Raw genomic sequence first — 23,063 nt, 5'->3', positions numbered from 1 at the left:
GAAATAGTTGTATAAGGAAGAGCGTGTAATTCATTATATATAAATATAAATTGAATTACTTTTATCCTGTCCTTAACCTACTTTTGAGAATGTGGTCCTGTGATGCTCCTAAATGCGCATGCTTCCCAGCCACCTCACCCCCATCTAAAGTTTAAACCTTGCTATTAAACCATGAATATAAAGCAAAGTAATGGTAGAAAAGTCATATAGCAATTCACACAGGCATTATTATAAACTGTCATTAATGTTTCAAACAATGCACAAAACCGTTTTGATTTTAATTGGAGCAGTGCCTTGAACCATCTTTCAAGAAGACAGTAGAATACAAAAAAGGGGAGAGAATTAAGACTGGGTAACAGATATAGCACCATCGTATTCAGGGTATTTTAAAAGTTCACAAAGTTGAGTTAGGAGATTCAGTCAGTTCAAATCAAATTTCTCAAAAACATCCAGCTTTTGCCTGTGAGTTCTATCACTGATACCCAAGTACTACATTGGCAGATCTCTCTGTCTCCTGTCTCTCTTTCTCTCTCCCTCCCCAATATGCATACGTACATAGAATTAATTAGAATTAAATAATGGCCAGCACATATAGTATTTCTCTCCTTTTACATGCTTGATGAACATTCTGTAGATGATCTGCTAAAAATTGCCCTAAAATACAGACAAAGCTGGTTTAGCACCTCATCTTCTGTCTCAGTGTTTTCAAAAGCAAAAGTAAAAAGTTACAAGCCAAACTGATGGTGTCCAAGAGTAACCATTCTTGTCCCAAAGAGGTTGATACTGTTTTCAGGGCAGATGTTTGGATTATTGTATTGCATCTGGTGTTCGTTCTGTTCTTTACTGGCGTAAGGAGAAGGTCAGTTACAAATCAAATCAAATCAAATCGAATGAATGAATTTACGTCGTGTACATTATTCCGAGTTTTACTGGAAGCTCATATTAGCTCTCCATTGAAATGGAACCAGTTTCTCTCCTGCTGCGAACGAAAGCTTTTTCCTCCGCCCAGAGCATCGGTCTCCACGGCCCGCTTGGACTCGCTGGGGAGCCCGCGTTCCGCCAAATTCACAGACGACCTCCTCCGCTCTGTGATGCATGGTGGGCAGGCTAGAGGAAGGAAAGCAAGCCAAAAGCTGCCGGAGCGACTGGGTGGAGCTGCTGGCCGCGCCGCTGCGCTCCCATCCCGAGAACTCGCGACCCTCGGATTCATTTCCCAGACGAAGACGAGGTCCTGGCGAGTCCTGCAAGCGGAACCAGCAAGATGGTGAGAGGGCTCGGCCGACGGGGAGATGGGGCCTGATTCTGAGGTTAGGGGACTCAGCGGATTATTTCTCTAAGCTCTCTCTCTTTCTCGCTTGCAGCTGTGCAACCACCTCTTCATCTTCGTCGTTGTGACGGGGATCGCCCTGGGGCTCCGGACTTCGGTAGGAGATGCGTCCTTGATCGCCGCTTATCGGCGCAGCCGCCGTTCGGGGAAAGATGCCTCCCAGGATTCGGCATCGGAACTGGGATGGGAAAAAAGGAGGGAGACTCCGGGGCGAATTCCAGAGCACGGCCTGCTTCAGGCCAGAGCCTGTGCTCTTGCCAGCTCTGGGAGGCGGAGGAGTCGTCCTCCCCTCACCCGAGGAAACAAAAGGGTCTTCTTGAAAAATAGAGGTTCTGCATCTAAGAGAGAGAGAAATAGCTAGTTTTGCCGTTTCCCTGAAGCAAAAAGTTTTGCTTTGTTGTAACAGAAAATATGTTGTACCCAGTGAGGGCTTTGTGAAAGAAAAAGAGAGGGGGGGAACAGGGGGGAGGAGAGAGAGAAAAGTTTCTTTTCCTCCAAGAAGCCTACAATGGCAGAGTTGACAAGGATGCACAATGTTGAAGCCCTAGAACTATATCTGGGCTCTTGAGCCCGTCCAGAATATAATGCAGCACCAAATATGATATTTAATATGACAGAAGGGGGAAATAGTTGTATAAGGAAGAGCGTGTAATTCATTATATATAAATATAAATTGAATTACTTTTATCCTGTCCTTAACCTACTTTTGAGAATGTGGTCCTGTGATGCTCCTAAATGCGCAAGCTTCCCAGCCGCCTCACCCCCATCTAAAGTTTAAACCTTGCTATTAAACCATGAATATAAAGCAAAGTAATGGTAGAAAAGTCATATAGCAATTCACACAGGCATTATTATAAACTGTCATTAATGTTTCAAACAATGCACAAAATCGTTTTGATTTTAATTGGAGCAATGCCTTGAACCATCTTTCAAGAAGACAGTAGAATACAAAAAAGGGGAGAGAATTAAGACTGGGTAACAGATCGTATTCAGGGTATTTTACAGAACACCATCGTATTCAGGGTATTTTAAAAGTTCACAAAGTTGAGTTAGGAGATTCAGTCAGTTCAAATCAAATTTCTCAATACCATCCAGCTTTTGCCTGTGAGTTCTATGATTGATACCCAAGTACTATATTGGCAGATCTCTCTGTCTCCTTCTGTCTCTCTTTCTCTCTCCCTCCCCAATATGCATACGTACATAATTAATTAGAATTAAATAATGGCCAGCACATATAGTACTTCTCTCCTTTTACATGCTTGATGAACATTCTGTAGATGATCTGCTAAAAATTGCCCTAAAATACAGACAAAGCTGGTTTAGCACCTCATCTTCTGTCTCAGTGTTTTCAAAAGCAAAAGCTGTTGAGCTCTTATTAAGTGTTGTGCATGCTAGTTTAAAATTAATGTGAAATAATTGACCACTGGCCATCTCTATCCATATATCCAGATAGTCCATATCATTTTAATCAACTATGTGAGTCCTGACTGAATCAGAAGAATCAATTTAATACAATTTATTCTGAGGAAGGGGATTCCTCCCCCCTCCCCCCTGGTCTTTAAAGTGAAGAAGTCTACATGTTGAAGAGATGCAAAGAAAAGCCCTCTGGGAGGAGTGCAACCAGATAAAAAACATGAAAGAAAAACATTTGTTACTCTTTGTTCCCAGAAACAATGATTCATCCTCGTCTGAAACAAAACGGATTATCTTAGGTTTACAGAAGTAATTTCTTATTAAATTTAAGAAATTAAGTAGATAAATTATAGTGGAATAATGTCTGGAAGGCCTAAAGATGTGTAAACTTATTGAAAACCTATGGATTTCCACTCCACTTTTTTATTATATGCATATTAATATATTACTCTTGGAAATAGGGATCAGAAATAGTGCTTGAATTCCCAGAATTAAATCTTCCCTAAAAGTGAGGTCATTGACTAAGCACTTAATAATTGCCATAGAAAATGTTTTAAACAAACAAAATTCAAGCTGCTTCAGGCAAAGGATCAAAATATCCATTATAAAAAACTATGGTGAGTTCCATGTTGCCCTTTACACAATTTCCCCTTCCTTTTATATTAACTGCAGAACTGTTACATTTCATCTTGATCAAAGTTACATTAGTAAGGAATATTTCTTTTGTCTGGTTTATCCGAACAACTCTTTCTCACTGTGAATATGGTGATCTTAGAGATGGCCTATGTTACAGTGGTGTAAACAATTTTAACCTCACTCTGAGATCTGCTTTGGGAGTTTACCTTAAAAACATTCTAAGGATTCCTCAAAACTATTACTGAAAAGTGCAAATATTCTAAACTTCCGCAGCTTTCTGAATTTCCCACCTTTTATTAAATTTATGTATGTATGTATCTATGTGTTTGATTTATATCCTGCCTTGCCTCCATAAGCTCAAGACTACTTAGCTGGGCTTCTCCTTTTTTCTACCCCTAAAACAAAAACCATGTAAGATTTGTGATCTTTAGCTTAGGGTCATTCAATGAGTTTCCATAGCTGAGGGTGGATTGGATTTGAACCCAGATCTCCCCAATCCTAAACTGACCTCTAATGATGGCATCTAATTGGCTGTTATTCTGAAGATTTCTCAAAGCAAGCAGTATGGATGCTATGGTGCCACAGTGAGAGGGAGCAAAGGAGTAGTGATGGAGACAAGCCAGAACGGTGATAGTTCTGCGATAGTCAGGATATAACATATTTAGATGGTGGTAAAAGTAGAAAGCTGAGTATCTAGCAAGTGCATATATTTGGAATTTTGAAAATAAGACACTTATGTACAAAGGCTGTTGTGTATAAAGGTAAACACTTATTATGTTGTGAATGTGAACATGTATGATATTTTGTATATAAATAATGCTGTGTCCAAATGAAGGTAGATTATGTAATACAGGGGTATCAAACTAGATTTCTTTGAGGGCTGGATCAGCATTGTAGTTCTCCATGGGCCGGCGGGGAGTGGGGGAGACTCCATGGCCTCCTGCAGCACTCTGCTGGCCAAAAACAGCGCCCCTGCCGGCTAAAACCTCAGGAGGCCTCTACATGGCCCGTTTTTGGCTGGCAGAATGCTGCAGGAGGCTGTGGAGGCTGAAAATGGGCCACAGGGACCCGCACTGACCCCTTTTAGCCGGCAAGGCACTGTGGGCCCGTCCTTTGATATTTTGAGGCTGGCCCCATGGGCCAGATTTAAACACCCTTGAGTTTGACACCACTGATATAATAGAATAGATTATGTATCTGAAGGATACAGTGAACAAATGCAAACAGTGAAAAACTAGAGGAAATATCTTGGCTGAATGTTTACTAAAATGGGGAAATTGGACAGAGAAATGTTAAGCATTGGTTGAGGGGGAAAAAATCAGGATTTAGTGGTTAGTGAGATCCTTAAGAGATGACGAGAAAAAATAAAATGCAATGTATAAGTAATTTTGTGGCTGTAATGGAAACAAGAATGATTTGCAGAATAAAAAGATATGAAAGAGATATAGTTATTGGTAATCTGTATAAACTAGATTTAATTAGATCTTATTTTCATTTCTTTTATCTTTTGCCTTTCATTATTTTTATTATTAGATTTTTATTTTGCCTTTATTACTGTGTAAGTAGTTCAACTGTACCTACTATTCCTTCTTCCTTCTATTTTCCCCATAACAACAACCCTGCAAGCTGCCTAAGGACAGACTAGAATTCACAGTCTTCTGATTTCTAGCCCAGCGCCTTAACCATAACACCAAACTGGCTCTCTATTATTGTCAATTTTCTGTACTTAGCACAATATTGTCTACCTTCAAAGGAAATAGTGTAACTGATAAGTATGTATGTCAATATGTACATATATGCTTTAATCCACATTTTTCAAACCATTATGGTTTGGAAACTTTTATGATGTGTTTTATAAGATGGGTGCCAATTCTTAATTTAGGTATAAATTAAAGACTATATATTCCAGATTATTTGGAAGACACGAGAGTAGAAAATATGATTTACCTACTGACATTAACAAGACAAATACAGTAGACCCAATTGTACCAAATCAGAGCTTGATCATGGTCAACCAATATGGATGCAGATGTGGTCTGATCTTGGCTTGGTATGTTGATGATACCTGGGAAATTATTTTACATTGTTTGATACAATAAATAGCAAAAAGAGTTTTGTTCTCTCACTCTCTCGTTCTGTCTGTCTCTATATATATGGTGCACACACGCATATACACATATGGTTTCCATTATATATCCTAACTGGTCATATCAATGAGAAATAAATAAAACATTTGCTGGATATACAGGGTAAGAAAAAATAGTGAAATGATTTAAGTTTTTCAAGGGCTAGGCTGGCCTTGCACCCTTGCTCTCCAGCTAAGCCTTAGAGCTATGATGTCAAACCTATGTCACCCGGCATGCACGGCCTTGCCTGTTTGTCTTCTGGGTTTCTGGCAAGCATGCAGCTGTCCTTTGCGTGTGCGGCATGTGCGCCAGAACCTGAAAGTTTGGCTTTTCCAGAGTGCAATCCCTTTGTGTGTGCGGCAGTGCCGAAACCCAGCCTGTGCATGCACGCCAGCCAGCTGATCATCAAGTGCACATGCGCACTAGAACCCAGAATTTTGGCTTTTCCGGAGAGTGGCCCTGGTGCACATACACACAATGTTTCCATGCGACCTTTTCGGCATTTGGTGCCGAAAAGCTTCGCCATCACTGCCTCAGAGAATACCAGTGGATCTGCTTCTTCTGCTTGCTTGCAGCTGCAATAGAGCAGAAGGCTAAGCATTGTGCTGGTGCCGCAGCCTCAAGAAAGGTGTCAGGGCGTGGATGGGCTGGCTGCAAGGGTCCTGAAGTAAGCTGGTATGAGGCGCAGGGGGCAGCTCCACCCCCTGCCTTGCCTTGTGGCCACAGCACAGTGAGCAACCAGATGGAATGGGAATGTGGCAGGCTGCACAGCCTCTTAAGTAAGGCTTATTTTTAGGACTTATATTAGGTGCACATATTACCTAGGGCTTATTTTCTGGATAGGTTTTATTTTTGGGAAAATGTATGTTATGTGTGTGTGTGTGTGTGTGTGTGTGTGTGTGTTAATATGAGAGGCGGGGACACGATTATGTTGAGAGTCTTTTTTTCCCCCAATATACTTTATTGAACCTTTATTACCTTAAAAACATAAAAAACAAAAACAATTATATCACTTAACAGCTATTTGTGGTGTTTTTCTTATAACAATACTCATGCATTATTTACAAGAATTAAATTGTGTGTATTTACATTCTTGTTTTATCTTTTGCTTATACTTAATAATTAACTATTTTTAATCTGTCTTCGTTCTATCCATTTATACCACTTTTCCCATATATTATAGAATATCGATGCCTCTTTATCTTTTAAACTCAGTGTTAATTTATCCATTTCTGCACAGTTCATGACCTTTTGTATAACTAGTTTTTCTGTAGGTATAAATGGCTGTTTCCAACACTGAGCGAAGGCCATCCTGGCGGCAGTTAATATGTGTACTAGGTATTTTGTGCTCTTCACATTTTTTTTTTAAATCCCCAATGGAAAGAGTTCCGGTTCTAATTCTATTTGTTCACTAGTAATTTCCTGTAGCCAATCTTTAATTTTAAGCCAATATTTATGAGACTCGGGACAGGACCACCACATATGGTAATATGTTCCCTCTTTTTACATTTCCAGCATGTGGGGCTCATTTTAGGATACATTTTCGCTAATCTTGAGGGGGGTAGGTGCCACCTATAAAACATTGAGAGTCATTTTTTAAATAATTTTTACAAGCCTTCTCAGTTTCATAATATGGCAATGCCTGTCTTCAACATTCAGCTGAATATTGAGAAACAGAGAAGGCAAAACTAATATTCTGCCTCTCTCATTATTAGTCATGGGATAATACATTATTAAATCATTTATGATCCATTTCTTTTAATTTGGAGATACTTCGTTAGAGCTCATCAGAAACTGCTTTGGTTTTCATAACTCTGAATAATTTGCTGCATAATTTTTCTGCAGATGCGGGTAGTCACTTAATTATTCTTCCCTAATGGTGGATCATTTATGAAAAAAATGGTCCTTGGTGCAGAACCCTCTGGAAAACTTCCTAAATTGCTGATGAAAACATGTTAATGTTTCTTCTTTAGTTAGTTACTGATCTAAATTAGTAACTTTTCTTATCCTTTGTCTATGCTAATAAATAACTGTAAAAAAACCTTTGGATAAACCAGCTATAGTCGGTGCTTGTTTATATTTGGGAATTGCTATGATTCACTCTACCAAATCATCAATGGCTTTATGAAAAAGCCACAATTATGCTAATCTATAAACTTTTCTTTACAAACCATAAATGTAGGCTTATTCAGCAAGCTAACCTTAACAATAAAAGCAAAAAACATGAGATTGCACAATATGTCTGGTTAAGAATAGCTCCCAAACTGCTCTATATTCACCATGCCTTCACTGCATTGTCATTTCTATTCTAGTACAGGACCTAACCTAGAGTGCATGTATAAGAGGTTACTGTTCTAGTACTCCATTGAACACTCAGATCTGATTTAGGATTATATCTATTGGGATTTCTTAATGCCCTTCAGAGTTCCTTGGTAGAACAGTGTTTTGCCTAAGCAGTGTTTTGCCTTAGTTCTTGTTATATGTATAGCTAATTAAGAAATCTGGACTGTTTAACTGGTTACAGAAGTTCCAAGATAAAAAAATTGTAAAAAGAAATGCCTCTAATTTCTTTTGCAAGCCAGCAAACAGCTTTTTATTAGATCACCTGAGCAGTTTATTCAAAGTATTTCTGGTAGATAGCAAAGATAAAATTCACTGAGTAGCCTTAATATAGCCTTAAGCCTTAGCCTTAAGATAGCAGCCTGAACATTCCAGGGTTTCAGATTGAACGATCAGACAGAATTACAGAAACATCTGGTAAAAAGAAAGGAGGAGGCTTATGCCTATATATTAACATCAAGTGGTGTCAGGATTTAAAAGTAATTTACAAATTCTGTGACAACAATTTAGAGACTTTAATTATCAACTGCTAACCATATTATTCGCCTCGTGAATTTTCCTCATTTCTTCTAATTGCTGTTTATGTCCCACCACAAGCCTGTGTAAACAAGGCATTATGAACTCTAGCTGACCAAATCATGGAGGCTGAAGCCAAACACCCTGATTCACTGGGCATTATTTTGGGAGATCTAAACAAGGCAAACTTAAGGAAAGAGCTACCAAAATACTTTCAGCATGTCAATTGTCCCACCAGAGGCAAGAATACTCTAGACCATTGCTACACAACACTAAAAGATGCTTATCGGTCTTTACCACGAGCAGCTATAGGACACTCTGATCATTGCATGATTCACCTTGTACCTGCTTACAGGCAAAGACTTAAAAACACAAAACCAACAATTAAATCAGTGAAGACCTGGACGGAGGAGGCAAAATTAAAGCTACAAGCATGCTTTGACTGCACTGATTGGAATATTTTTGAAGATACCTCTGCAGACCTGGATGAACTCACAGATACTGTAACATCATATGTCAGCTTCTGTGATGACCTATGTGTACCTACAAGGAACTTGCGAATATACAGTAACAACAAACCTTGGTTCACACCTAAACTTAAGCAGCTACACCATTCCAAAGAGGAAGCCTACAGAAAAGGTGATAAAATGCTGTACAATCAGGCCAGAAATGCACTAACAAGGGAGATCAGAGCAGCAAAAAGAAGCTACTCTGAAAAGCTAAAGAATCCGTTTTCAGCAAATGAACCAGCAAACATGTGGAAAACTCTTAAAAATATCACCGGCTATGGCAAACCTCCTTCCCAGGCTGAAGGTAATCAACAACTGGCAGATGACCTGAATGAGTTTTACTGCAGGTTTGAAAGGAAACTACAGCCACCTATCTCCACAACCTCCATCTCAGACACACCAACAACAGCCAAGCCTCCTACAACTGACACCATCCCATTGGGTTTACAACCCCTAGTGATCACAGAAAAGGAAGTGCAGGACCTGTTTCACAGACAAAAGCCAGGAAAAGCTCCAGGCCCAGACAAGATAATTCCTTCTTGCTTAAAAGTCTGTACTGACCAAATGGCCCCCATCTTCACCCATATTTTCAATAAATCACTAGAGATGTGTTATGTTCCTTCTTGCTTCAAACATTCTACTATCATACCAGTGCCGAAGAAGCCCACTATCAAGGAACTGAATGACTACAGACCAGTTGCTTTAACATCTGTAGTCATGAAAACCTTTGAAAGGCTAGTGCTTTCCTACTTGAAAACCATCACGGATCCACTCTTAGACCCCTTGCAATTTGCATACCGAGCAAACAGATCTACAGATGATGCTGTTAATATGGCTCTGCACTACATCCTACAACATCTTGAGTCTCCAAAGACCTATGCAAGGGTCCTTTTTGTAGACTTTAGTTCAGCATTCAATACCATCATTCCAGACATTCTTCTAACTAAGCTAAACCAGCTACAGGTACCGGAACAGACTTGTAAGTGGATCACAAGCTTCCTAACAAACAGGAAGCAGCAGGTGAAGCTAAGCAAGATCACATCAGATACCTGTACAATTAGCACAGGGGCCCCCCAAGGCTGTGTGCTCTCCCCACTTCTCTCTGTATACCAATGACTGCATCTCCAACGATCCATCTGTTAAGCTACTGAAGTTCGCAGATGACACAACAGTGATTGGTCTCATTCGAGACAATGACAAATCCACATATAGAAGAGAGTCGAACGACTTGCCTTGTGGTGCGACCGAAACAATCTGGAACTGAACACACTCAAAACCGTAGAAATGGTGGTAGACTTTAGGAGAAACCCTTCCATACTTCCACCTCTCACAATACTAGACAACACAGTATCAACAGTAGAAACCTTTAAATTTCTAGGTTCTATCATATCGCAAGGTCTAAAATGGACAGCTAACATCAAAAACATCATCAAAAAAGGACAACAAAGAATGTTCTTTCTGCGCCAACTCAGTAAGCTCAAACTGCCCAAGGAGCTGCTGATTCAGTTCTACAGAGGAATTATTGAGTCTGTCATTTGCACCTCTGTAACTGTCTGGTTTGGTTCTGCAACCCAACAAGAAAGTCACAGACTTCAGAGGATAATTAGAACTGCAGAAAAAATAATTGCTACCAACCTGCCTTCCATTGAGGACCTGTATAGTGCACGAATCAAGAAAAGGGCCGTGAAAATATTTACAGATCCCACACATCCTAGACATAAACTGTTTCAACTCCTACCCTCAAAACAATGCTATAGAGCACTGCACACCAGAACAACTAGACACAAGAACAGTTTTTTCCCGAAGGCCATCACTCTGCTAAACAAATAATTCCCTCAACACTGTCAGACTATTTACTAAATCTGCACTACTATTAATCTTCTCATCGTTCCTATCACCAATCTCTTTCCACTTATGACTGTATGACTGTAACTTTGTTGCTGGTAATCCTTATGATTTATATTGATATATTGACCATCAATTGTGTTGTAAATGTTGTACCTTGATGAAGGTATCTTTTCTTTTATGTACACTGAGAGCATATGCACCAAAACAAATTCCTTGTGTGTCCAATCACACTTGGCCAATAAAAATTGTATTCTCTTCTATTCTATTAATGTATTTGGGTGTCATATAGTAGAAAGATATTGACAGAAAGCTGGAAAAATATTGGTTGATATCCATAATAATGTAGGATTCTTAAACCAAACTGCTTTTACTGCCAGGGCTGTGAGGAACAGACTGAAAAAAGCACCATTGATGAACAAAAATTGTGAGCTCCTTTGCATTACAGTAAAAGTATAATCTGACCATATAGCTCAGAAATCTCCCTCTTTTCCTCCTGAAGAATGCAACTTCAGTACTATAAATTTAGTTATTGTCATCAGTGATCCATTCTTACAAACCAAACATAGTATAGATTTCTCCTTTTAGTGCTGTATAATGTTTCTTTTATCCAATAACTATTCTTTAAAAACCCACAATTTTTTAAATGTGATAAATAATACTAGGGATATAGCAAAGAAGAGCATATACTTGCTTTGACATACAACACTGATCCACAGTTATGTTAACAATCCTGTTGATGCCAGCACTGAATTCAATAATAATACACCAGATAAAACTGTAGGGTTTAACTCTCGAGTTATATTGTCAAGAGTAATCAATATTTATTAGACATCCGTATCTGTTTTGCAGCGTCAGACTTCACCTGGAATAATCTAAGTTGTTGGCACTATGTTGGTAAAATGGAATGTGTCCAGTGGAAACAGCTAACCAAAGAGGACAGGAAGGAAAAAACCAAACAAGGGCCAGCTAACAGGACTGATTGAAGATAGTGGATAAGATTTGCCTGGGAAAAGGAAGATTGTGGGGGGGAAATGGGGAAAAAATGTTATTTTGGTAAATGTCACACCAAGATGAAGCCAAGCAAGGTTGATGCAAGCCTAGCTGATAAGGCTGTAAATATGTTTAAGATGAAAAGAGCTTCAAAAAAAAGAAAAAAGAAAAGAAGAGCTAAACCATACAGTTCTAGCAAAGACTTCACTTGATGCCTCTATTAGCAAAAGATTTTATTGCAGAAATTAAGTCTCCTCCTGCAATAGCAAAGAATTTTTGGGGTGCCATTTTGCAGCAACTGAGCTGTAGAGAAATCATTTCCCACAAGGTTTGTAATAGAATTCATTTGAGGACTATTTTAACAATTATATCAAGAACTGTATAATTATATCAAGAATTGATGGTACTATGTGAAGAGCTTTATGAAAAAGCAATACAGTATTCATAGTCAGACTTTTCAGTATTAGAGTAAAGAAAAGAATTGTATTATGCTAGCTCTCCTGAACTTTTTTTCCCCCCTTAGCCTGGAACAAAACCTGTATTGTCATTTATGTTTGGAAGAGTGGGAATTTGAAATTTGAAAGCAGAAATATGCAATTAAAGTGTAAAATTGCACACATTTTCAAAAGTCCAGTGGGACCAGTTGGCTGTTATCTCAGGCATCCTTCTGTTATACCAGCAACCATAGAGGATGCCTTTTTTATTTTATGGCACACCTCTCCATTACATTTCTGTTTTATCACTGAAATAAATTTCAATGCAGCTGAGGCAGACATAAAAATGTCTGTTAGTTGTCTTGTACAACTTGCAGTATTATTAAAGGCATTCTAATCTTCTGACAGAATTGGAAGACTTTTTTTTCTTGATTGCCAGAAACTTAGGGAGGCTCTTGCTGCTTTTAAAATGATTTCAACCACTCTGACCTTATAATTCTGGTATGTCCAAATTGCCTAACCTCCTGGAGTGTTGCTCTGATTGAATGGGCATGGTCTCTTTCCTCCCAAGGGGTGAGTTTTGCAGCTGTGTTTGGCTGGGCTGTAGAGAGGAATGGAAGCATATGAGACATGCAGAAAAATCTTTAAGAAAAATGAACATTTCAGTGCTGAAACTTTGTAGATTGCTTCAATTAATTGGCCAGATGGGTGTAGAAAACAATCAGACAGTTTCCATTCTTGACTAACCATGGGAGATGGTAATCAGTGGAAAACCACAAAATCATAGGCATACATCACTTGTATTTGTTTGATTGCAATTGCTTGAATACACACATTTATGTATGTCTATGATGCTATTTATTTTTGAAGTAGGCAGCATTACATAAAGCATGAGATAAAAAAATAATAAGCATCAGAAAGAGAGAAAATAAAAATAGTTTTAAGTCAAATTTACTTATATCAACACCACTCACAGTTTCACTATTGTTTTTGCAAACCTCTGCTTTCAAGACATCCATACTCTGATTCATATCTTGCTTGAATACAGAAGGAGAAATATTTTCATTTAGTGCAATTTATGGTTTGTATACCTATTTGCTACACATAGTTTATATGTTCTAAAGAAAATGTGAAAAATCACCAAAAGCCAATAATATAAGGGAGTCTATCTAAAAAGCACATTTTTTTCTGAATTATGTTCTTTCAACAATATATTTTGTTTTAACATCTTATAGGAAGAGCCAGTTAGCAAATCTAAAATCTGTGCCAATGTTTTTTGTGGAGCTGGCCGGGAATGTGCTGTAACAGAAAAGAGTGAGCCAACCTGCTTGTGCATTGAGGTATGACATAGACTATTAACAGCAACAATCCTTTTATAATATAAACATTTCTGTGCTGAAACTTTGTAGATTGCTTCAATTAATTGGCCAGATGGGTGTAGAAAACAATCAGACAGTTTCCATTCTTGACTAACCATGGGAGATGGTAATCAGTGGAAAACCACAAAATCATAGGCATACATCACTTGTATTTGTTTGATTGCAATTGCTTGAAAACACACATTTATGTATGTCTATGATGCTATTTATTTTTGAAGTAGGCAGCATTACATAAAGCATGAGATAAAAAAATAATAAGCATCAGAAAGAGAGAAAATAAAAATAGTTTTAAGTCAAATTTACTTATATCAACACCACTCACAGTTTCACTATTGTTTTTGCAAACCTCTGCTTTCAAGACATCCATACTCTGATTCATATCTTGCTTGAATACAGAAGGAGAAATATTTTCATTTAGTGCAATTTATGGTTTGTATACCTATTTGCTACACATAGTTTATATGTTCTAAAGAAAATGTGAAAAATCACCAAAAGCCAATAATATAAGGGAGTCTATCTAAAAAGCACATTTTTTTCTGAATTATGTTCTTTCAACAATGTATTTTGTTTTAACATCTTATAGGAAGAGCCAGTTAGCAAATCTAAAATCTGTGCCAATGTTTTTTGTGGAGCTGGCCGGGAATGTGCTGTAACAGAAAAGAGTGAGCCAACCTGCTTGTGCATTGAGGTATGACATAGACTATTAACAGCAACAATCCTTTTATAATATAAACATTTCTGTGAATAACTTGTTGGGTTTTTTTGCTTGTGGCAGTTGTAAATCATATAGTCCTACAAACTCTTTTTAGCCATCAGTAGACATGTAGAGATAAACTACATGTTTATCTCTACATACCATTCAAAAGAGGCACAGCAAGCTATTGTATATAAACAGGGATCAAACCCCATACTCATTTGCACTAATGATGTCACATATTTGTGTAACAAAACATTTACAAGCAAACAACTAATCTCAGAGACCACCAAGGACTCCCAACAGTTTTCTGACTATGTGTAAGCATTTATGTCATTGTAATCAGTAGCCACTGTTACTATGACAGCAGTAGGTAACAGTGACCTAATGTTTTCTATTGGTCTGGACTTCACTCTTATCAGCCTTAATCAGCCTGAAGAATTATATGGTTCAAAGTTAGATCCTTGCCTTGAAATGCATAGGCAGACTTTAAAGCAGGATTAGGACCATATGGGTCTCCAAATTTGCTGAACTATAATTTCCAACAACACCTTTTTAAGTCTCAATTGTGGGTGGGTGGGTAGTTTATCCAAGAACCTCCTTTTCCCTAAATAGAATCTTCCTGTAAAACCATCAAGTAAAGAAAAAAATTATATATGATATTCTTAATTGGGTCAAAGAATTCCTGCCAAAAAGTAAGAGGACATAGTTAAGTAATTTTTGTGCTCAAATGTGGTTTTCATTAGAGCGTAGCATGGAACAATCTTATTGTTTCCATACATATACCAAGTAGAAAGGCTACACTATATATGCTGTATTGTCTTGATTAAAATTGTTTCAGGAATAAATAATTTATATTATAAATTCATGCAATTAGTTACTGAAAAACAATTCAGCTTAATTAAAAATATTATTTTAATAGCAGAATTTAATTTAACTGTAAACATGCCACTGCATAATAAAAGAAACAGATGTATTAAAGTAGATCCAATGATTGTTCTCAGGTATTTGTTTTGAGGGAATTTTAAGTCAAATTATCTGTGCAAACTTTCAGATTGCAGTAATATATAAAAATATGCAATCAATTGGTTGCAATCTAAAAAAGATACGCAACCAATCCTGCTTATATTAAATGAAGAATTGGCTCCTTTAGTAATCTTGTGGCGTTTGGTAAAAATGTTCTGAAGCATGCAAAATATTTAAAAAGTTCTTCAATGAGATAAGATAATCATTTCTAAACCACAATGGGCAATTTCATACAAGAATAGTTAAGCCAAGGAAAGTATTTTATAGTTAAGTGCACTATTTGAATCCAGGCAAAATCAGTTGTATAATACCTACATAACCTTTCTGTGCCATTTATAATCTAGTCAGTCCACATCATTCAAGATAAGGAAATTACCAAATTAGAATCTAATGCTTAAAAAAGTAGATTGATCAAGTTATTCCGCAAAGACTCAGTTTTCCTTCAGACCTTCCTTCATGAATTCCTTGACCTCTTTCCTGGCTTTTTCTTTTATAGAAATGTAAAACTCACAAGAGGCCAGTATGTGGCAGCAATGGTAAGACATACCTGAACCACTGTGAGCTTCACCGTGATGCTTGCCTCACTGGTTCCAAGATCCAGGTGGACTATGATGGCCATTGTAAAGGTAAGCAAGAAACCTGGGTGCACCTTGGGCTCCATTAAGGCAAACTGAATTCTATGAGGCCTGGACAACAAGTCTTAAACCTTGTCATACAATTAAAATTAATCAGTTTCAAACTTCTGCTGATGAAGATCTTGGGGGAAAAAAGAGGCTGGACATAGCAAAGCAAGCTATAATATGGGATTTCAGATTTGAGGACTCTGCTAGCAAGGACTGAGCAAGATCCTGAACAAGAATGTAAATAAAACAAGTTGATTAAACTTTGGGCGCAGGATGTTCTGGGTTCCACTTGGACCATCTAAGCTATTTCAGTCTTTACAGTTTTGTTAAAGTGCATTTGCTTATTATAAAATGTTATTTCTATGAGACTAAATGTCAGGAATGCCTCCTTTCAAAACTCAAGAAAGAAAAACCCCAACTCCATTTTTCGTAGAGAAAGGTATTTTTACTGAGTATGAACTGAACGCAAACAAAATGAAAGCAAGCTCTGAGGTATTTGGCACGAAATACACTTATAAGAAATATGCCTCAAGCCCTCCTCCCTGTAGTCCAGTCAATCTTGTCCAGTCCACGTCCCCCCTAGGTAGCACGTGGGGTGCCTCTTCAGATGGTTCCATCTCTTGGCATGCTCAGGCCGTTAACCTTGACTGTTATCAGCTCACCTTCCAACTGCTGAACACATTTGAAGAAAACTCTTCATTTTAAAGTTTCGTTTCTCTTCCAGCACATCTTCTCTCCCCCCCACAGCCGTAGCAAGCTAGGTAATAAATGCATAAATCAGCAGACAGACTACCCAGAGCAATAAAGCAATAAACTTGTAGGAAGAGGAGGCTGACACTAAATGCATTTTTGAAAAAGATCTCATTATGCAAGGAAACATTTTATTTAAGGCAAAGAACTTTAAATTGATCATCTGTGATAGCTAATGTAAAAAGTTTTTCATTTACTGTTGATGTCCTATGTTATTCAAACGATAAACATACACACACACACACACACACACACACACACATATTGGTTATTCGGGTTTTCTCCCGTGTAAAATTGGAAGTGTCTTGACGACCTTTCGACAAAGTCTCATTCGTCATCTTCAGGCTGGTGTTTACAGCTTTGTGCTTCTAGGAGCAATGTGATTGGTTGGAGGTTTGGCTGTGCTCTGATTGGATGGTGGGGTTGGCTGTGCTCTGATTGGATGGGGGTGTGTGTTCTGTTTGGGGGGGGCTTGGTTGTGCTCAAGTTAGTATGAGTTGCAGACCAATCAGAACACACCTCCACCCAATCAGAACACAGCCAAGCTCCCAACCAATCAGTTCAAACCCCCACTAGCAGTTAAAAGGAAGAAACAGCTGCAATCACACATTGCTCCTAGAAGCACGAAGCTGTAAACACCAGCCTGAAGATGACTCATGAGACTTCGTCGAAATGTCGCCAAGATACTTCCAATTTTACGTGGGAGAAAACCCGAATAACCAAAGACCTACATATATATATATATATATGTGTATATATATGACACAATATTCAAGGATAGAAGGATAGAAAAAAGAAATGAAAATAAGACATTAACCTATAAGAAATTTAAACCTTTAATATATCTTTAAACCTTGACTACATAGAAAAATCCACCTTTTCATTAGATTTATGAAGAACCAATTCATGAATATAAGGTGAAACATTGTAAATTCAGAATGGTTCTGTCTTTCCAATGTTCTTGCTTCCTCAAACAGAAATGTAATAGAAATGAAACATAAATATTACATTTTTGGAAATTAGGGTATACATTATTACTAGCTTTTATTTTGAATAATTTGCTTCACAGTGTGGCCTCTACTAGATCTGTGCGTTTTGTCACCTTGATCAAGCAGCTATTATTCTGATGAAAAACAAGCCCCTTTTGTGATTCTGTCACCCAATTTTGCTGGAGCCTTCTTGACACCATCTTTTTAAAAGGATCAGCCACATCTTCTTGGTTTGGGAAAACAGAGTGGACATCAGCAGCATTTTATTCATTCCTCCACCTAATTGAATCCACGTGCTCTCTATAGTGTTTCCAGGTTCATTCAACTGGATTTCTAAGAATGAATACTTTTACAGTAATGTACAGAGAAATTCCTTCTTCTTTTCTGTTACTGTTTGTTTTAAACAGACGACTTTACTTAATTGCTATATTCAAATTATTGTAGTCATATCATCTGATCTCTGTTAAACTTATTTCCCTTTTGTACCAAGAGCTCACTCATTTATTTCTCATAGAAGACTTCAGTGCACATGAAAGAAAAATTTTGCAATTTTAGAAGCCAATGTTCTTTCTCATTTTTAATTAGTTAATTTAAGAAGCCATTCCAGAAAAATCCAGCTTCTTTCTACCATGATGTTCTGGTTAGAAAGCCTTCTGAATTGAGAATACATCTAGTTTTTTAAAAATATTTTTGCCAACACATAAAGAAAAACATTGGAGGAAAAAAAGAAGCACAGAAAAGCATATCTGCCTGGGTTGGTGTGCTCTGAGCGTCTTCAATTAAACAATGTCATCTCTCAGAATGTCTGTAGCAGCACCTACCCTCGAGAATGAGGTTCCCCTCCAAGATCTGGTGTTCCCCTCCACTCTGCTTTTGTATTAAAAAGCTGTGAAGGAAATTAAATATAAAGAAATATCAGTAGTATCAATTTCTCTAAGCCCAATTCCTGGTATAAAAGATTTGGTCAAATGTAGGTAATTAGTGCCATTGTTCTAGGGACTGAAGAAGATTCTATAACAGTGTTTCTCAACCTTGGTAACTTGAAGATGTATGGATTTCCAAAATTCTGGGGGTTGAAGTCAATATATCTTCAAGTTGCCAGGGTTGAGAAACATTTCTCTACAAGTTCTGAAAAGGGGAGGATACCTGCCTTTACTCCAAAATTCTGGCAGTAAATGATAGAGACCAAAGACTGTTGTGAGGCAAGGAAGCAGCTTGATAGTCTATTTAGAGAAATTAGCTGCCTTCCTGGAGCTCACATTCTGAATGTAAGGGAAAGGCTCTCAAGAATTTTTAAGGCAACAGACAAATGATTCATTTCTACCTACCCACAGTGAAAGAAAATGGTATTTATTAAATTTCTATATTGGTCATCTCACTTATCATCTGATAAATCTTTTGAAAATACTGCAACACTTCATCATTATGAAACACTGAAGGTGAAGAAAATGGAAACACAAGTGGTGATTTCTTCACTTTTCTTATTAAAAGGCATGGCTCAGGAAAAGAGAGAATATTGAAAATATGTAGGGTGGACTGTATTACCGTTAGACATACCTGGTTGAACAATGATACCAGTGATTGTTCATTGGAGGCTCATTGTCAAGCTAGAAGAGTCTCAAGTGATCCAACAAAGGTCTCTACACTACTGTTCAGTAAACAAACTCGATGACAGTTAGAAAATATAATCACATCTTCTCCTCATTTAGCTACTACAATCCGTTCCTTAAGTTGGAAACAAAATAGAGAAGAAAAAGAGACATTATAGTTCTTCTCAAATATTTAAGGGGGGGTAGAATTCTTCTCAAGTTGTTTAGAAGTTATTTAGAAGGGGGGGCAGAATTACAGATAGTCCTCAATTTATGACCACAATTGACTCCAAAATTTCTGCTTCTAAGTGAGACAGTTGTTAAGAGAATTTGCCCCATTTTATGACCTTTCTTGCCACAATTGTTAAGTGAATCACTGCAGCTATTAAGTTAGTAACATTAAGCAATCTGTCTTCCCCATTAACTCTTGCTTGTCAGATTGCAAAAGGTGATCACATGACCCAGGGACATTGCAACTGTCATAAATATGAGTCAGTTGCTAAGCATCCAAATTTTGACCAAATGGCCATATCTTTTTCTATTAATAGAGAAGAAGCCTGAGAACTCAGCTGCAAGTCCAGGTAAGTACGTTTTTATGATGTATTTTACTTTTTATTATTTTTATTATCCATTCTGATTATTAAATTTGTTTAATTTTTATGACACAGAAAAAATGCAGTATATTACACAGTAATAAGGTTTGGAAAGATGGGCCTGATATTTGAAGAAGTATTTTGAAGAGCGGATTGTCTGTTCCTAGATGGCCTGAAACTATCTTCTTGAAACATCTTCCGTATTCTGATTATCATATTCTACCGCTCTGCTCCTCATTAAACATTTAACATTTTATAAAGTTTAAAAATGAAATGCAGTGTATATTTTTTTTATTTGGAGTTATGTTTTATTGTATGCTTGTCCATGTAAAATTTAAGAACAGTTTCCTCCACCCAATTTTCTGGATTTATATGCCATAGTAAGACTGATTTTACACAACACAGCAATCTAAAACGTGATGGCTAACCTGTGCATCCTATGAACTTAGTCAGGAAATACAGCTTTAACCTCAAGCGGAGGATTGAGGAGTTAAGAGAGTTTGGGTTTCATTTGCACAGAATTATTTATTTAATATAGATGTAAGAAATGGAGGGATTGAGTGGCTTGTTAGGATTAGGGATTGTGGCCTAAATTTTAATTAATTGGCAGGCAATCATTCTAAAGATACTGGCAGTAGTTATAGTGATAGCAGTAATAAACTCTATGAATATTTTATTTATCTGATGGAAGGGCATCCTCGGTGACAGTAACTGGTTTCAAAGCAAGGGGCATGGCTGGGTGACCAAACAACACCATTTTGACATGCGTACAATGCATGTGGAACATTAAAAAGGGGTGGGGCTTTGACCACCCGGTTGCTTCCAAGGACCATCAGTGTGGATATCCATTCCCCAAGGTGAAGGATGATGAGCAGTGACAGTTTATGTTCATTAAAGCAGTTGAGCTAGAGGGAAGCCCACCTATGACTGCAGCCATAAGAAACAGAAGCAGGATTAATAATAAGGTGATAATCCTAAAGAGCCATGGTTCTCCTTAAGCCCCTCCCCTGAGGTCATTCAAGAAGAGTCTATGCCTTTCAAAATACTGTACTCTAGCTGTTCCTCTCACCCCCTTGTCTTTTTTTCACATACAGATTCCAAAATAGATAGATGCATTTTATATAAAGAAAAACTATCCTACGTTTAAAAAAAAAAACCACCTCCAAGATTTGGAAGATTGACAGCAGCTTTTCCAACTAATACATTTTAAAGGCATAAACTGTTTAATATCTAAACATTTTTTTTAATTTTAAGAAATAAAATTTGTTAGGAAAGTACTGTTAGTTTTTTTCTGACATTTTGCCCATAGACTAAGATGGCTTTTCTCTTACAAAGCCCCTCAAAAGAAGAAACATAAGAAAAAAAGTAGCTATAACCAGAGAACCCAAATAGGTAGAAGTTTTTTAACCATTGCCTTGGATGAATCTATAACCAAATCATCTATTGTCCGTCCTCCCAGGTAAACCAGACAGAAAACATGACTAGATGAGTTAATCCTACTTTATTGTTTTAGAAGTAATTTGTCATGTACCACTGAATCAAAAGCTTTACAGAAGTCTATGTAAACTATTGCTTTACCCTGATCGAGATGTGTAGTCCATATGTTTTTGCAATGTAGTAGTTGTAGATTACAGGATAATTTTTTTCTGATACCAAATTGTTTGTTAGAAAGTAGGTTGTTTATCTCTAGGTGGAGAGTAATAGATTGGTTAATGATTGATTCCATGACTTTGCAGGTGACGCAACATAAAGAGATTGGTCTGTAATTTTCAACTAGGCTAGGGTCTCCCTTTTTGAAGATAGGTATGACCTTGGCTTGTGACCATTGGTAGGGCAAGGTGCTGGTACTGAAAGATTTTTCAAAAATAATGCTTAGAGGTTCTGCAATTGCAGTGGAAAGTTTTTTTTAAGAAGTATGCACATAGTCCATCAGGTCCAATAGATAGAGATGGTTTTAGATTGCTTACTGCCTTTTCAACGTTGTCTTCTGTAAAATCAATATGTATAAGATCATCATAATCGTTGTAATTGTCTGTAGTACGGCTGGGAAATATTGGGTGTGTGTTGCTGCTGTTTACAAAGACTGAGCTGAAGAACATGTTAAAGAGATTGGCTTTAATGATTTCGTCAATACAGTCTTCGTTGTTTGGTTCTTTTAGGGATGGGATAGATCTCGAATCTTTAAGTTTGTTGTTTACAAAATTATAGAAGACACGGGTGGATTTTGTGCGTAGAAGGTTTTCTTCTTGCTTGATGTGATAATTGGTGCATTCAGTCTTTATTTGTTGGCATAGGTTTTTGTAGCAGTTTTTGAAGTTAGCTACATAGTTAGTTTTGTTTTTTCCCCAAAGAGATTTTTTTCTGGATTTTAATTTCCTTATTATTATTGGTAGTTTATTTTTTCTGGTTTTGTGGGATATTAGTGGTACATAAAGTTTAATGATTCTTTTGACTTTGCACAAGAAAATGTTGTAATGGTCGTCAGCAGTATTACAGCCAGAGAATAGAATTTGCCAATCAAGAAATGAGAATTCATTGTCTATTAGATCATAGTTGGCTTTTTTAAAGTTATAACTGGGAATCCCATCATTATTATGATTTTTGAGAGGGCGTAAGTTGAGACAAAAGTCAATCATGCTGTGGTCGCTGTTGGAGAATGGTTCTTTTATTTGTAGTCCATAAATTGAATTTAAACTGTTGCAGAAGATGAGATGAGGCACTTGTTGAATCTAGTGTTGTTAGTTACTAGTTGTACAAGTAGTAATAAATAGTTATAAGTAGTAGTAAACATGAGGTTACATTAACATTAACATTAACAGAACCTTGTAAATCTGAAAGTATAAACTTGCCGCCGCCATTTTTAAGTGCTAGATCCATTACTATGGGTCCTTCCTAAATTTTCTCTCTGACTATTAAACCACTGAGGACCCCTGCTTCTCTTATATGATTGTTTCTTCTTCCCCTTATCCCTCAAGGTCATACTCACATACCATTATATCTATTAAGATATATTTCCCTCAGATTATTTTTACTGTAGTAAAAATTATTTTTACTGTAGTAAATGAAATAGATGGAAATTCAATAGGAGGAATACTACAACTACAAGTGACAGATTTCTGCCTGTTGCATACTGATCATATTCAATGTCCTGCATATGAACTCCTCGCAAATAAAGAATCAATATGTCTGAATAAATGTTGTTTTGAAAAAGAATGGAAGATTTTTTAAAATGTAAAATATCAATCAATAATTTGGGAGAAGTTGAAAATACTTAAGTGGCA

At 37.2% G+C, this 23,063-nt stretch overlaps 1 protein-coding gene across 1 annotated transcript in view; it reads left to right on the top strand.

Annotated features, from left to right (window-relative positions):
* Positions 1–1,134: 1,134 nt before the first annotated feature.
* FSTL1 (follistatin like 1) overlaps positions 1,135–23,063 on the top strand; it is a 34,370-nt gene continuing 12,441 nt past the window's right edge. The window contains exons 1-5 of the mRNA XM_058174236.1: positions 1,135–1,264; positions 1,362–1,424; positions 13,375–13,479; positions 15,735–15,864; positions 19,738–19,770. Coding sequence (XP_058030219.1) covers positions 1,262–1,264; positions 1,362–1,424; positions 13,375–13,479; positions 15,735–15,864; positions 19,738–19,770 — 334 coding nt within the window. The 5' untranslated portion in view covers positions 1,135–1,261. The remainder of the gene's footprint in view (positions 1,265–1,361; positions 1,425–13,374; positions 13,480–15,734; positions 15,865–19,737; positions 19,771–23,063) is intronic.

Source organism: Ahaetulla prasina, chromosome 2 (genome assembly GCF_028640845.1).
Source record: "Ahaetulla prasina isolate Xishuangbanna chromosome 2, ASM2864084v1, whole genome shotgun sequence".
Taxonomy (NCBI): domain Eukaryota; kingdom Metazoa; phylum Chordata; class Lepidosauria; order Squamata; family Colubridae; genus Ahaetulla; species Ahaetulla prasina.
Note: the sequence above shows the minus strand (reverse complement) of the source record. Positions and strands in the feature narration are given on the sequence as shown.